The sequence below is a fragment of the Equus asinus genome, chromosome 27 (assembly GCF_041296235.1).
Source record: "Equus asinus isolate D_3611 breed Donkey chromosome 27, EquAss-T2T_v2, whole genome shotgun sequence".
NCBI classification, from domain to species: domain Eukaryota; kingdom Metazoa; phylum Chordata; class Mammalia; order Perissodactyla; family Equidae; genus Equus; species Equus asinus.
In genome coordinates, this window is record NC_091816.1 from 19,292,427 (window position 1) to 19,306,553 (window position 14,127).

At 34.3% G+C, this 14,127-nt stretch overlaps 1 protein-coding gene and 1 non-coding gene across 6 annotated transcripts in view; both read left to right on the forward strand.

The window, feature by feature from the left end:
• MICU3 (mitochondrial calcium uptake family member 3) overlaps window positions 1–14,127 on the forward strand; it is a 99,224-nt gene that overhangs the window by 37,387 nt on the left and 47,710 nt on the right. For all 5 annotated transcript variants that reach the window (XR_011498762.1, XM_044760520.2, XM_044760522.2 and 2 more), the window contains exons 3-4: window positions 6,061–6,092; window positions 12,689–12,767. Coding sequence is in view for 4 of the 5 variants with exons in the window: in XM_044760520.2 (XP_044616455.1) it covers window positions 6,061–6,092; window positions 12,689–12,767 (111 nt within the window). In the remaining variant the exon portion in view is untranslated. The remainder of the gene's footprint in view (window positions 1–6,060; window positions 6,093–12,688; window positions 12,768–14,127) is intronic.
• LOC123281493 (U6 spliceosomal RNA) lies at window positions 709–815 on the forward strand. The gene has a single exon (XR_006521039.1). It is a non-coding gene; the product is annotated as a U6 spliceosomal RNA (small nuclear RNA).

The following is a 14,127-nucleotide window of genomic DNA, read 5'->3' on the forward strand; positions in this document are numbered from 1 at the left end:
CTCAAGTAATCACACGTTGCTTTTTCTCAAGACAACCATATTATTTTGGAATGTAGCAGAAGTGCTTTATGCACACTTCCCATTTCATCTCACAGAGTATTAAATGACATGTACTCAAGGACACCTATCAAATTCCAGGTACTGCACTAGGCACTGGAGATGCAGTGATGAGGGGAACAAAAGAATAAATGCCCTCCACCATCATGATGCTTACAGTCTGATGGAAGAAACCAGAGTTGCTCAAGGAATTATACAAATGACAAATAATAACTGTGATAAGTGCCATTAAAGAAAGATACTTGATGCTGTGAGAGTATGTGTTTGAGAAATGACCTAGTCAGGTAACTCAGAGATATCTCCCCTGGGGAAATAAGTATCAACATGAAATAGGAAGTGTGAATAAGAGTTAACTAGGTGAATGAGAAGTTGAGGGTAAAGAATTTCGGCAGAAGAAATGGCATGTGCTGAGGTGCCATGACAAGAAGAAACGTGATACATTTGAGGAATGAAAAGAACATCTGGGTAGCCATAGTGCAAAGAGCAAGCAGGAATATGATATGAGGGAAGGCTGAGTATGTGGGGTGGGGCCAAATCATTCATAGTCTGTAAGATTATGTTAAACATTTTTGTTTTATTCTAAAAGTAGTGGAAAATCATGGTGGTAGTTTAAGCTGCAGAAGAATTTGGTGTGTTAAAAAACAAAATTCATTGCTCGCTTCGGCAGCACATATACTAAAATTGGAATGATACAGAGAAGATACGCATGGCCCCTGTGCAGGGATGACATGCACATTTGTGAAGCGTTCCATATTTTTTTAGCAGAGGGGAAGGGGGTTGGGAGCAGTGAGCGAAAGGGGTAAAAAGGCACATATGTATGGTGATAGACCAAAATTAGACTACTGGGGGTGCCGGCCAAGTGGCATAGTGGTTAAGTTCGCCGCTCTGCTTTGGCAGCCCAGGGTTCGCAGGTTGGATCCCAGGCATGGACCTACTCACCGCTCATCAAGCCATGCTGTGGCAGGTGTCCCACATACAAAGTGGAGGAAGATGGGCACAGATGTTAGCTCAGGGCCAATCTTCCTCAGCAAAAAGAGGAGGATTAGTGGTGGATGTTAGCTCAGGGCTAATCTTCCTCACCAAAAAAAAAGACCCAGAGTGGTGCTCAGTGGGGGTGAGCACAATAGAGCATGTTCAGAAATTGATAAATAATAATGTACACCCAAAATTACACAATGTTATAAACCATTATGATCTCAATAAAATTACTTGAAAAGAAACTAAAAACAAAACTGAACTGACCAAATTTTAAAGATCTTTATTGGCTTTATTCAGTGATTCATGAATTGAGTAGCATCCAATCTAGCAGATAGAAAGGAGCTCCAAGGAGGGGTACAAAATGAAAGACTTTTATAGGGAGAAGGGAACAGGAACAAGGAAGTTATACTACGTGAAAAAGCGGGTTGACTATCGCAAGGTTACTTTCCTTTAATGGATGGAAGGGGTCTATCAGGCAGATTACCTAACTAGTGCTGATCAGGAGATTCCTGGTTGACTGGTTTAATATTCCGTTTCTGGAAGAGCCGAAACTATAATTAGGTCTCAGTTTGGTGACATGGGGCTTAGCATGAGTGATTCCATTTGGGGCCTGTTGTCTTGTTTTTAGCAGGTGCATACCATGATTGGATTGTGTTTTGAAAAGATCTTTCAGGGTGGAGACAGATTGGAGAGGGCCAGAGTAAGCATGAGCAGATCAGAGAGGAGACTCTTGTCTAGACTTCAAAAGCTTCTAATGATGGCGGTAATGGAGATGATGGAATAATGAGTACTACAGATTTCTGACTGGCTTAACTGATGGACGGCAATAGAGACGAGGTTTGAAGGGAAAAATGACGTCAATTTTCAACATGATGTATTTAAGATGCCTTAGATATGTAAAAGAGGAGATATCAAAAGAGGAGATATGGATCTGGCTCTTGATCATTCATTTCAGTTCATTGAAAATCATAGTACCAATTAATCAGTTGTTTGACTGGTAATCTGCTTGAAACTGTCAAACAAATGTCTTAAGGTGGGTTAGAAAAATTATAGCTATTTTTTCTTCAGAGACAGGGATATGGCAAACCTTAAAATAAATCCTAAAGATCTAATGTATAGCATGGTGACTGTAGTTGATAATACTGTATTGTATAATTGAAATTTGCTAAGAGAGTAGTTCTTAAGCATTCTCCACAGGAACAAAAAAGGGTTACTGTGCAAGGTGAAAAAAAATTGTAAAAGTTCAAAAAAATTAAATCCTAAATAATGTGGCAAATTGGCTACTTTGCAAATTAGCTTTTAATGAACTAATTTTTGTTGCTTTGGATGATTTCCATTGGAGATTAGGGGAGAGGGCTGGGTAGAGTATATATTTAGGATTTATCTGTACATGATTGGTAATTAATGCAATGTGCATAGATGAGATTGTCTGGGGAGGCAGTACAGTTAGATGACCAATCCTTGAGGAATTCCTGCACTTTAAGGAATAAAGGTACAAAGACTTGAAAGGATGAGCCTCAACAGGAAACGTAGGAATGTCCAGAGACATAGGAAGAAAATCAGAAGAATATGGAGTCATAGAAGCCAAGGAAAATGACCACAATGGTCAATTGAATGGACTGCTACTGAGAAGTCAAGTTGGAAGAGGACAGAAATATGTCCACTAGATTTAGTAATATAAAGGTTACTGATGATTTTTAAAAATGATGTTTCAGTATAGCGATTAAAGACCAGACTGCAAGAGTAGAAGATGAAGAAATGAAGACAGTGAGTGTAAAGGACTCTTTCAAGATGTTTAACTGTGAGAGAGAAAGAAAATGACAGATAGTAGTTGAAGGAGGACTTCCTCATGCAATATTTTGACAGGGGACTGTGACGATAGCATCTTAAGGAGAGGGAGCTACCCGAGCCAAAACATGGGGTCCAGAGAGTACATGGTATATTCGTTGTAGTCCACTTTGGGAGTATGTAGGCAGTAGCGATAGAAAAGGCTGTAAATTAAGTAGGGCTCTTCTTTTGAGGAATTTGAAGGCTATGGTAAGGATTTTCTCTCTCTCTGCTCCTTAATCCTTCTTTCCTCCCTCCCTCCCTTCAAGAAATATTTATTGAGTACTTACTATGTGCCAGACAACCATATTATACCTTGGAATTAGTTGTTTCTATCTTTTTTGTCCTCCTATAATATTTTAAGTTTCCTGAGTGTAGGGACTTTGTACATAGAAAAGACCCTTTACACATAAGTAGATATATATGTGTTCAATACATTTTTGTTTAATTGATTTCGTACAACGTGGATTTTTAATATTTATTATGAAGTTAGTATAGATTTGATAAAAATATTAATATATTAGAATATCAAATGGTATTTTTGCATCAAATTCTATAATTTTGTGAAAGTTATATTTGGGAAGTTATTCTTTAGGTGATGCTTAATGATTTGAACTTTATAGCTTGAAATTTTTTAGTCTGTTATTTTCCTGAATTTTTTCTTTATACTCACTGAAAGCCTGCTGTTGGATTTTTGCCTTTTGGAAGTAACTTTTGTGATGATTCTTTTGATAGGTATTCCAAAACCATCACTTGCAGAAAAAAAACTGGTTTCCATTTCAAAAAATCTGCACGGGATATTTAACAATGACACATTAACATCAGTTAATTTCTAACTGACATTTATAAAACATAATTAAGAACCATCACTAAAGATCAAGATAGTTTTAAAAATATTTTTGAAAATGTAGTGTTATAAAAAGAAATATTTGCCTCAGAAGAGAAAATAGCCTTCATGGACTGAATATTAAATCATATACATATCAAAATAGCATATTGAAATTACACTTGTGTTTAAACCTTGGCTTTCGTTTACTAGCTTTGAGAACTTGGTTAAGTTATTAATCTTTTGTTTCCTCATTTATAAAAATAAAAATAATAACAGCCTCATGAAGTTTTTTGAGGATTGAATGATATCAGTTGTGTTTAGTATAGTACCTGACACACAATAAGCACCTAACTAATGTTGGTAGCTGTTGTCATCGTCATCGTCAATATCATCATCATCACTTGAATTTGTAACCTCGATTTTTAAAAAATCTTTAACATAATTTCATGTTGACCTCAACAGGAAAAAATGGTATGCTATGTAAACGTTTGCTTAATAATTACATTCAAATAAATGTTAATCAAGATATATATCTGTTTGTTGACTGTGACTTTGTGTTTCAAATTTAGAAAATTTCTTCTTTTACCTACTTAAATAGAACGTAAAAGGTGAATTTCTCTTCTAGAATGAAAATAAGTAATTGATTATTTTCATATAGCTTCAAGTATTATTTTAATTTTAGTTTAAAAAATATATTACTAAAAATTTCAGACGTACATAAAAGTATTAAAAATATAATGAACATCAACCTATAGCTTAAGAAATAAAATATATCCAATAGAATTGAAGTCCGTCTTCATCCGAGTTATATTTATATATGCAGTAACTTCATATGAAATAAGGAGTTCAGAAAATCAGAAAATCCTTTGAAGAACAGTCTTAATGGCTCTTTAGTCTTTATAAGAAAAAAGCTAATAATATTGAACATGGTGACATATCCGGCAGAATGAATATGTCTTTTGTGAATAATTTACCCTGGAAATCTCATAAACCCTACAAAACTCAAGAGTGCCTAACTTCCTCTTTTGATAAATAGCTTCTGAACATTGCATAAGAGCACGTGCATGTACTTTTGTACCATTTATTTTCCTTCTTTTCTTACTGCTATATTTCAAAAGCAATAGAATAATACATATTATTCACATCGTTCTGTTCATCAGGGAAAAGAGGGTATCTTTATGGAATAAGTGTATACAGTATCATAATTAAGGTTAAATGCTGAATTCTACTTTATTAATAGACCTGTGATTTTCATCACTTGATTACACATCTTGATTAAGTTTGATTAAACTATCTTGGGTAAAAAAAGGATGTTGTTGCTATTTAGAGAAGAAATCTATCTCCATAAAAGTCAGTTTGCTAAATTTTAGAACGTATTTCTTCCCATTTGAACTTAAAATGAAATATATTGCTTAAAAAAGAGAAAGTTATATAGCAAAAAATGCCTATCCTATAATCTTGAATTTGATGTTGTTTGCATTAAGTATTGTTAATTGTGCAGAAATAGCCACATTGCCATGTAGAAAAATTATTGTTTGTCATTATTTGAATGTAGCTGAAATAATATTTACCAGTTCCTGATGTAGCTGTATTACAGAATGTAATCACATATAAATCTGGAGATAATTCTTGGTAAGGTATTAGATAGTCACAGTGTTTAAATCTGAACAAAGGAAATAGCAATATTGGCTGCACATTTATTCCAATGTTATAAGATTTATAGTGTTTGAAATCTTCAAGGGTCTGAGGAGGAATCAGAAAAAGAAAGTGATCCTTTTATTCAACTGTAATACTCTTGTTCCAGAAATGATTCTTAAATAGTTGTAGAGAAAAAGAATGGAAAATGGGACACAAGTCTCCCTCTCTTATTACCTGCTCTCCCCTTCATCTCTTTGTCTCATTGCCCCCATCCTTCCCTTTCACCCAGAGAGACCTGACCTTTGAATATAATCAGAGATACTAATACAGCAGAGATCATGCGTAGCACCTTAAAATTATAATTTCTTTATGTTAATATTGTGTATTCTAGTATGAATATTTAATAAATATTATTTGTGGTTTTAAGCCCATAGGATGTTTAACATGGAGTAAGTTAACTTATTAAGTCCAGAAATCCCTAGAGTAAGGTAATGATTATGGAAATATGTTTCCTATTCCACTGATATTATTTATTATAAATAGTTCATAGTACATGAAACAAATACATAACATAAATAAAATCATATCTTAGATCCAAATCTTGAGGTTAAAAAACTTTGTCTTTTAGATAGAAAAGCTTGATGTTATGAGTTATGTTGTGATGGTTATTGAATTTGGATATACATTACATGAAGTATTTATTATCTAATCTTTTTGTTTGTTTATTATAGTTGCTAAAACATGGAAGTCACTTTCCAAACAGGTAAGTTAAAGCTCTTGGTGTACACATGCATGCACACTACGTATATGCATATATGTGTGTGTGTGTGTGTGTAATGTGATATATACGGCTATAATTTTTTTCTGCAAATTAAATCACATCAAAGTGCCGTTTATTACCCTCCAGATTGTCTGAAAATAAAAAGGTGAACAATTCTAAGCATTGAAGATGTGGATCATTGGTAACTCTCATGTGGGAATGTAAATTGGTATACCCGTTTTGGAAAACAGTTTGGCATTATCTACTAGAATTAAAGATACACATACCCTATACCTAGCAGTTCTGCTTCTGGGTTTAGAGCCTGCCACAGTACATGGACATGTACCTAGTAAAGTTAAACTTGAATATACCCTGTGATCCAGTAGTTTTACACCAGTGTATATATCTAGAGAAACTCTTAATCTGTGCAAGAGAGGTTCACAGGAATGTGCTTAGATTATTCATGATGACCAAAAAGACTGCAATACAATATCGGTAGTAGAATTGATAAACAGATTTTGATATATTCATACAGTGAGTATTATACCACAGTGAAAACAAATGAATTACACCAATGCTTTAACTAGATAAATCTCAGAAACATAATGACAAAGTAAGCAATATCACAAAAATATGAAGTATAATTCCGTTTATATAAAGTCCAAAACTGAGGAAAGGAAGCCATACTGTTTAAGGATGCATTCATAGAGGGGGAAACTAAGGAATGATACATGTAAATTCCAGACAATATTTACCTCTAGGGGAGACAGAGGAGAATATCGTCCATGAGGGGTCCAAAGAGGCTTCTAAAGTACTGGTAATTTTCCATTTCTTAATAGTTTCTAACTTTAAATTTTACATATCTTCCTTTTGCACTTTTATATGTATGATAAATTTCAATATAAAAAAAATAAAACAGTGTTAATGTAACAATCTGGGAAACTTCCTTAACCAGTTAAGGAGAATCTTCCAAAGCTTATACTGAACATCATGTTTACCTGTGAAACTTTAGAGACATCTCTTTAAAATCAGATATAATGCAGATATGTCTGCCATCACAGCTGCTACTCACTGTGTTAATACAGGTCTAAGCTAAGGTCGTGCATTAATTTGCGATGGCTGCCATAACCAATACCACAGCCTGGGGAGCTTAAACAACAGAAATTTATTTTCTCACAGTTCTGGAGGCTGGAAGTCTGAGATCAATGTGTTGGCAGGGTTGGTTCCTCCTGAGGCCTCTCGTCTTGGCTTGTAGGTGGCTGTCTTCACCTGTCTTTCCTCTGTGGGTGTCGGTGTCCTAATCTCTTATAAGAACACCAGTCGTATTGGATTAGGACCCACCATAATGACCTCATTTAATAACCGTAATTACCTCTTAAGGCCCTGTTTCCAGATACAGTCACATTCTGAGGTATTGAGAGTTATGTCTTCACATATAAATTTGAGGCAGATGCAATTCAGCCTATATGACAAGAAAAAATAAAGAGGTTCTAAGGGTTGGGACAGGAGCAAACAATATGATTGAGAGAAAAATGTGAAAATATGTGTATTTCAGATTTATTCAAATTTTGTAAAAGTTTAGCAAGGTTGCTGTGGGATGTAAGATCAATGAACCAAAGTTAATAATATGTTTCTGCACTAGCAATAGCAATTAGAAACTGTACTATCAAATAAGATACTTTTTACAATAGCAAAAAAAACTGTTAGATACTTAATGTACCTAAGAGAGGATGTGCAAGCTATTATATTTTTTAAAAAAACATGAGTAAACAGAGAAATATATCATGTTCATGGATGATTCATTTGGAAGAGTAAGGGCCCCAAATTTTCAGAACAATTCTGAAAGCGAGGAGTAAGGGGGGAAAACATTGGGATGAGAACAATTGGGCCTGTCCCATTTTAAGATTAATAATAGAGCTATAATAATTAAAATAGTATTGTATCATTGCAAGAGTCTTTTTAGAAATTAGATCAAAGTAATAGAATATACAATCCAGAAGCAGATCCAGTCATATATGGGGAGAGCTATCAATCATTAGAGAAAGGATTAACCTTTAAGTATTGGAATAATAGTCTTTCCAAGTTGGGAGCAAACAAAATTAGATCTCATATTGACCACTGTATACATAAAAGCAAATTTCAGATGGATTAAGTTCGTATTTTTGACAAACAAAAATTCTGAAACATTAGAAGCAAATGAGGGACATGAAAGGATTTTTTAGACAGACACAAAGCAACACTCAGAGGAAATTATTGGCCAAGTTTTACTAAATTAAATATCAAAAACTTTTGTAGACTGAAAAAGTGTCAACAGTGTTAAAAGATGTATGAGAGATGGGAGAATATGCTTACATATTAACAGGAAGTGTTAAAGGTCTTGTACTCACATAGCACTCCCATAAATCCATAGAAAAAAGATAATCAGCTCAATAAGAGAAATATGGACAAACATAGTTTGAATGGCCAATAAATATATGTAAAGGAGCTCAACCTCACTTGAGATCAGGGATATGCAGATTAAACTAATGATATGATACTATTTCACACCCATCAGATCGTCAGCTTCCAAAAATCTAACAATACTGGTAATTAGCAAGGACGAGAAGAAGAAGGAACCAGGTGAGAATGTAAATTCGTATATTCACTTTTGGAGAGGAATTTGACAATTTGTAGTAAAGTTGAAAATGCATATCAAAACTCTACTTCTGGGTATGCCTGCTAGACAGACAGTTGCGTGTGTACACCAGGAGTCCTGTACATGTTTCCTACAGCATCGATTGTAATAGCGAGAAAGAATTAGAAACAGTATAAATGTCAGTCAGTTGAGAAATGAATAAAAGAATCTGCAATAGACATATCAAGGACGAACACAGTACTAGAGAGCTAAAATGAATAAATACATTAGAGCTATGTGTATCAATATGGGTAGACCTAGAAAACAAGGTTGAGTGAAACAGCACGTTGCAGAATAATATAGACTGGCAGTTCTTAAAGTGCAAAGACCTTTTCAGGGGTCCAGGAAGTCAAAACTATTTTTATAATAATACTGAGAAGCTATTTGTTTTATTACTCTCATTCTCTCATGAGTGTACAGTGGAGTTTTCCAGAGGCTGCCTTATGAGTGATGATGCCATCACTCTGACAACTAATAGAATATGTGCTTGTTTATTTCTGTGTTTTAAAAATTTATTATTTCTATTTCCATATGCCTTAAATATTGATAAATATAACCCACATACACAATGCTTTTTTGGGGTTCATGATAATTTTTAAGAGTATAAAGAGTTACAGTACAGAACTGCTGATATAGACAATTGCTGTGTAGCCATTAAAATGAAAATGAAGAATATTTGGCAGGAAAATATGCCCATGATATATTAAGTGCAACAAGTAAGTTATGAAATAATATGCAGAAAATGCTTTAGTATTTGCAACAATAACAACAAAAATACTATTACCTGTGCCTAGATAGATAATTAGCCTACAAAAGATGTTAAATAAAACTTTTAATTGTGTTCATCCCTGGATTATAATTAGTTTTTATTTTTTGTACTTACTAATGTTCCTATAATGTATATATAACTATATAGTAAGACAAAGTTGTGCTCATTTAACAAAATTGTATAAATCCTCTAAAAGGCAACTATAATTCAAAGAAAATGAGTTTAATCCAGCAAATACTTATTTAGTACTTATTTCCAGTATCATGATATAATCCTGGCACTAACCACCGAGAGTTAACATCAGACTCCGCCACTTTAAGGGCACAGTCCCCAACAAGACTGTGGTCATTTGGGATGCCAGCTGCAAGTTCAAGGGTCACCACACTTCTGACCAACTTGCTACAAATCCAGGAGATTCCCACAACCCCCCTCAAATTCCATGATTTGCTAGACTGACTCATAGAACTCGGTTGAACTATATTTACAATTATAGTTTATAATTATTATAAGGAACACAAATCAAGACCAACCAAATGAAGAGACACCTGGAGCAACTTATAGAAGGGTCCCAAACACAGAGCTTCTGTGCCCTCTCCCCATGGAATCAGGGTATGTCACCCTCCAGCACGTCAGTGTGTTCACCAGCCTGGAAGCTCCACTGAGCTTGGTGTCCAGAGTTTTTATTGAGGGTTTCGTTACATAAGCATGATTGATTGACTCATTGGCCACATGATTGAACTGGATCTCCAGACTGTCTCCTCTGCTTTCCTCAGAGGTTGGGATAGCCCAAAGCCCCAACCCTCTAATCACATGCTGGTTCTTTCTGGCGATCAGCCCCCATCCTGAGTCATCTCATAACGTAGGTGTGATCCAAGGCTGTAGAGTCACCCTCCCAGGAACAAGGGGCAAAGGCCAAGCGAATTCTTCATCATACAACACCACTACATGTAAGAGACCAAAACAGGCACTGGGAGTGGGAGAGAGATTCCCAGGCTGAATGGAAATACTGATTTTAATAAAATTTAAAAGTCCTTAAAGTCAACAGAAGACAAAGATCAGTGTATCAATTCATCATCTAGACCAGAAGAAGCTAAATTATTACTAATGTAAATTGCGTAGAGTCAGTAAGGATCTAGTTATCTACTAGTTGTGTGACCTTGGGTGAGTTACTTATCCTCTTTGAGTTTCAGTAAAATATGCATAATGAGGATTTGTTTTTTAGGATTAAATGAGATATTGTATTAGCCCATTGCCAAACACATACAGGGCACTCAATAAAAGGTAGCTGTGAATTTTTGGTCTTAAACTCCAGCTGAGTTTAAGGTAAAACAAATGAAGTTGAATACATAGAAACAGTTAAATTGGAGAAAGAAGTTAATATTTATAAAATAGAGATGATATAAATTAAAGTATATGAAATGTATTCAAAAATTTTTTTTAGTCTGCTCTAACAGAAATACTTATCAGTTTACTATTGTATAAACAGTAAATCTCCCATTTTCTCATCATTCTTCATCCCTGAATGCTTGCCTCTGTGCCGTTGCTACCCTAATGACACTACTGACTGCCTGGTGGCATCTGTTACCTGCAGTGCGACGCTAGCACCGTGAAGAAAATGAAAGCAGGGTTCACAGATGGGCTTCAGGGAGTCTGCTACTCCCTTAACAATACCTCTCTTGCCTTTGGCAGCCCAGGGATTCCTTATTTGCCTCCTAACTCAGCTTTGTAATGAAAAAGATGGTTTACAATGTCACAGAGCATTTTTAGGTACAACTGCACCATGAATGGTTTGTCAAAAGAGCTTCTCAAACTTGAATGTGTATAAAAATCACCTAGAGATCTTATTAAAAGTACAGATTCTGGTTCAGTAGGCCTGAGATGGGAACTAAGATTCTGTGTTTCTAACAAGCTCCCAGGTGATGCCTGGGCTGCTGGGGAACCACGCTTTGAGTAGCAAGAATCAGATCTGGAAATAGAAGTGGTTTCTAGGGTTTTTCACTGTGTTGCTTAGCAGACAAATATTTTTATTTCAAGTTATCTCACCAAATAATTTTTCTTCACAATTAATCAAATTATAATTTTCACTTAGTTATTTTTAGTACTGTATGCACAATACTTTCAAAATTGTTTTAGTATCTGAGCGATGATTCAAATGTTTAAATTTTCCAAAATAGTTTCCCCTCCCTTCCGGCTCTGATAGTTTGATTTTTTTAAAAAAAAACTGCTGCAGGCCCTGTGGCCGAGTGGTTAAGTTCTCAAACTCCGCTTCGGTGGCCCAGGGTTTCACCTGTTCGGATCCTGGGCGCGGACATGGCACCACTCATTAGGCCGTGTTGAGGCAGCATCCCACATACCACAACTAGAAGGACCCACAACTAAAATATACAACTATGTACTGGGAGGATTTGGGGAGAAAAAGTGGAAAAAAAAGAAAAAAAGATTGGCAACGGTTGTTAGCTCAGGTGCCAATCTTTAAAAAAAAGAAAAGAAAAAACTGATAAATAAGCAATTTAAGTTTGTGTTCTTTACTGAATATTTAAGTTAAAATTAGAAAAAAAAACTGCAGTGGTCACCACAATAATCAATACCCCTGTCCTCCCACTTCATCTGATGTCATTGTTCTTTGAGTCACTATTACAATACTCTTCATTCCTTCCCAGTGTAATCCTTTGTCTATTTGCTTCCTCTACCACAGAGCCCCTTAAATCTAATAGGGCTCCGGAGGAGAGGGTATGTGAAGTCAGGTAATCATCTCTGACCTTAATAAGGAAATCCACCTTTTTCTATGGCTTTCATGAAACTGTCCTTTTCTAACTGGCTCCACAACTTAAACTCACTGTTTTATCTTAATTTGATTATCTTATATTGTTCCTCCAGTTATTAAATTTACCTGTAATTTTTGGTAGCACTAATTGAATTTAATATAGCATCTTTATCATTTCTTTTATATTGTACTGTGTGCAAATGTTGTTTTTGTGGTTGAATGAAGCACAGATATAGAATAGAGTAAATATAGCCATGTCTCAGGGTCTTTTAAGTGAAGAATCTTTTTGCATAGGCATTTAAACCTATTACCTATTAATTTAATTTAAACCTATTAATTTAAACCTATTACCTATTACCTATTAATCACTATTATGATACTTTATGTCATAGGAGTTAAATCAAATGCTCTCAGAAACACCACCAGTTTGGAAAGGATCATCAAAGCTATTTCGCAGTCTTAAAGAAAGAGGTAAGTTAACTTTAGCACTTACGCATTTTAATATTGACACTATATTATTTCTACTATTTATATATATATTTATGTATATATACATATATATTTATATATAATGTATATTATGTATAATATTCATATATATTTTATATATGTAAATATATATTTCATATACATATTTTCCTCATACTTAAAATAATTTTACAATTACGTGTGCGTGTGTGTGTGTGTGTGTGTGCACGCGCTACAGAAAAAACTGAAAGAAAAACACCAAAATATTAATAATGGTTGTTTCTGGATAGTGGAATTAAGCATGGTTTGTGTTTTAGTTTTTATATATGTTAATCATGTCTTCCAAATTTTTTACAACAAAGTGAACTTTTATAGTTTAAAAAAACCAGTATTTTCTTTAACCGTATTGAGAAGTATAGGTTATATTTGCCACAGAAAGCATTTTTCAGAACAACTCCAAATGTCTATTTTTCTTCCTTACATTTTACTTTTGGGAAATTATAGACTTTCTTAAATCGAATCAATATGAAAAACTTATTGGATATGTCTTGGCTGCCGAATTTGAACATGTTTCTCTTAAAAATAATACTGCAAAAGCCACCTGTTTCAACTTACTCTATTATCTATGCCTATGTGTCTAAGTTAACTCGTTAATTTATCCATTTCCCTGCAATCAAATTATATAGCTTTTATTGCAGTTTTCTTTTACAGTGTACTTTTTGTACATATTTATAGCAAAAAATAATTAATGAAATCTCTTTAATCTTAAAAAGGAATTTTTCTTAGAAATATGCTTTTTTGTATCCGCAAGTATGAGTATTCAAAATAAAAATATTAAAGAAATTATATAAACAGTGACTTTTTTCATCAATTTTAATCGATACTGGTTTGAAAATGTATTTATTCTAGCATGAAGACAAATTCCTTAAAGGATTAGTTGTAATCCATATATTTTTTTGAGTAGAATTAGAAATCCAGATTGCGTCCACCTGGTTCTCATGGACTCTTATCTTTTATTGTAGGCTTTTCGTAACTATGGTTTTAATCTGGGCCAAGCTATCTTTAAAGCTCTTAGAAGTTTTTTCCTGGGAGTTCTTTTAAAGATTGCCATTCAAATCTTTGGGTGGGATGATAGGATCAGGAAAATTCAGAGCTCAGAAAAATCAAGTAAGATGGTGAATTTAAAAAATATTTCCTAATACCTCTCCTGGGGGAATACAAACTGGATCAAATATAATCGGAGAAAAATAACTGCATGGAAGAAGGAAATTGTTTTTAGTTGAGGGGAGAGTTAAATCTGGAAGCCCTGGGTGTAGGTGTGTCCTGATCTTGTTATGTATGTGCATATTTATATATTTTTTCA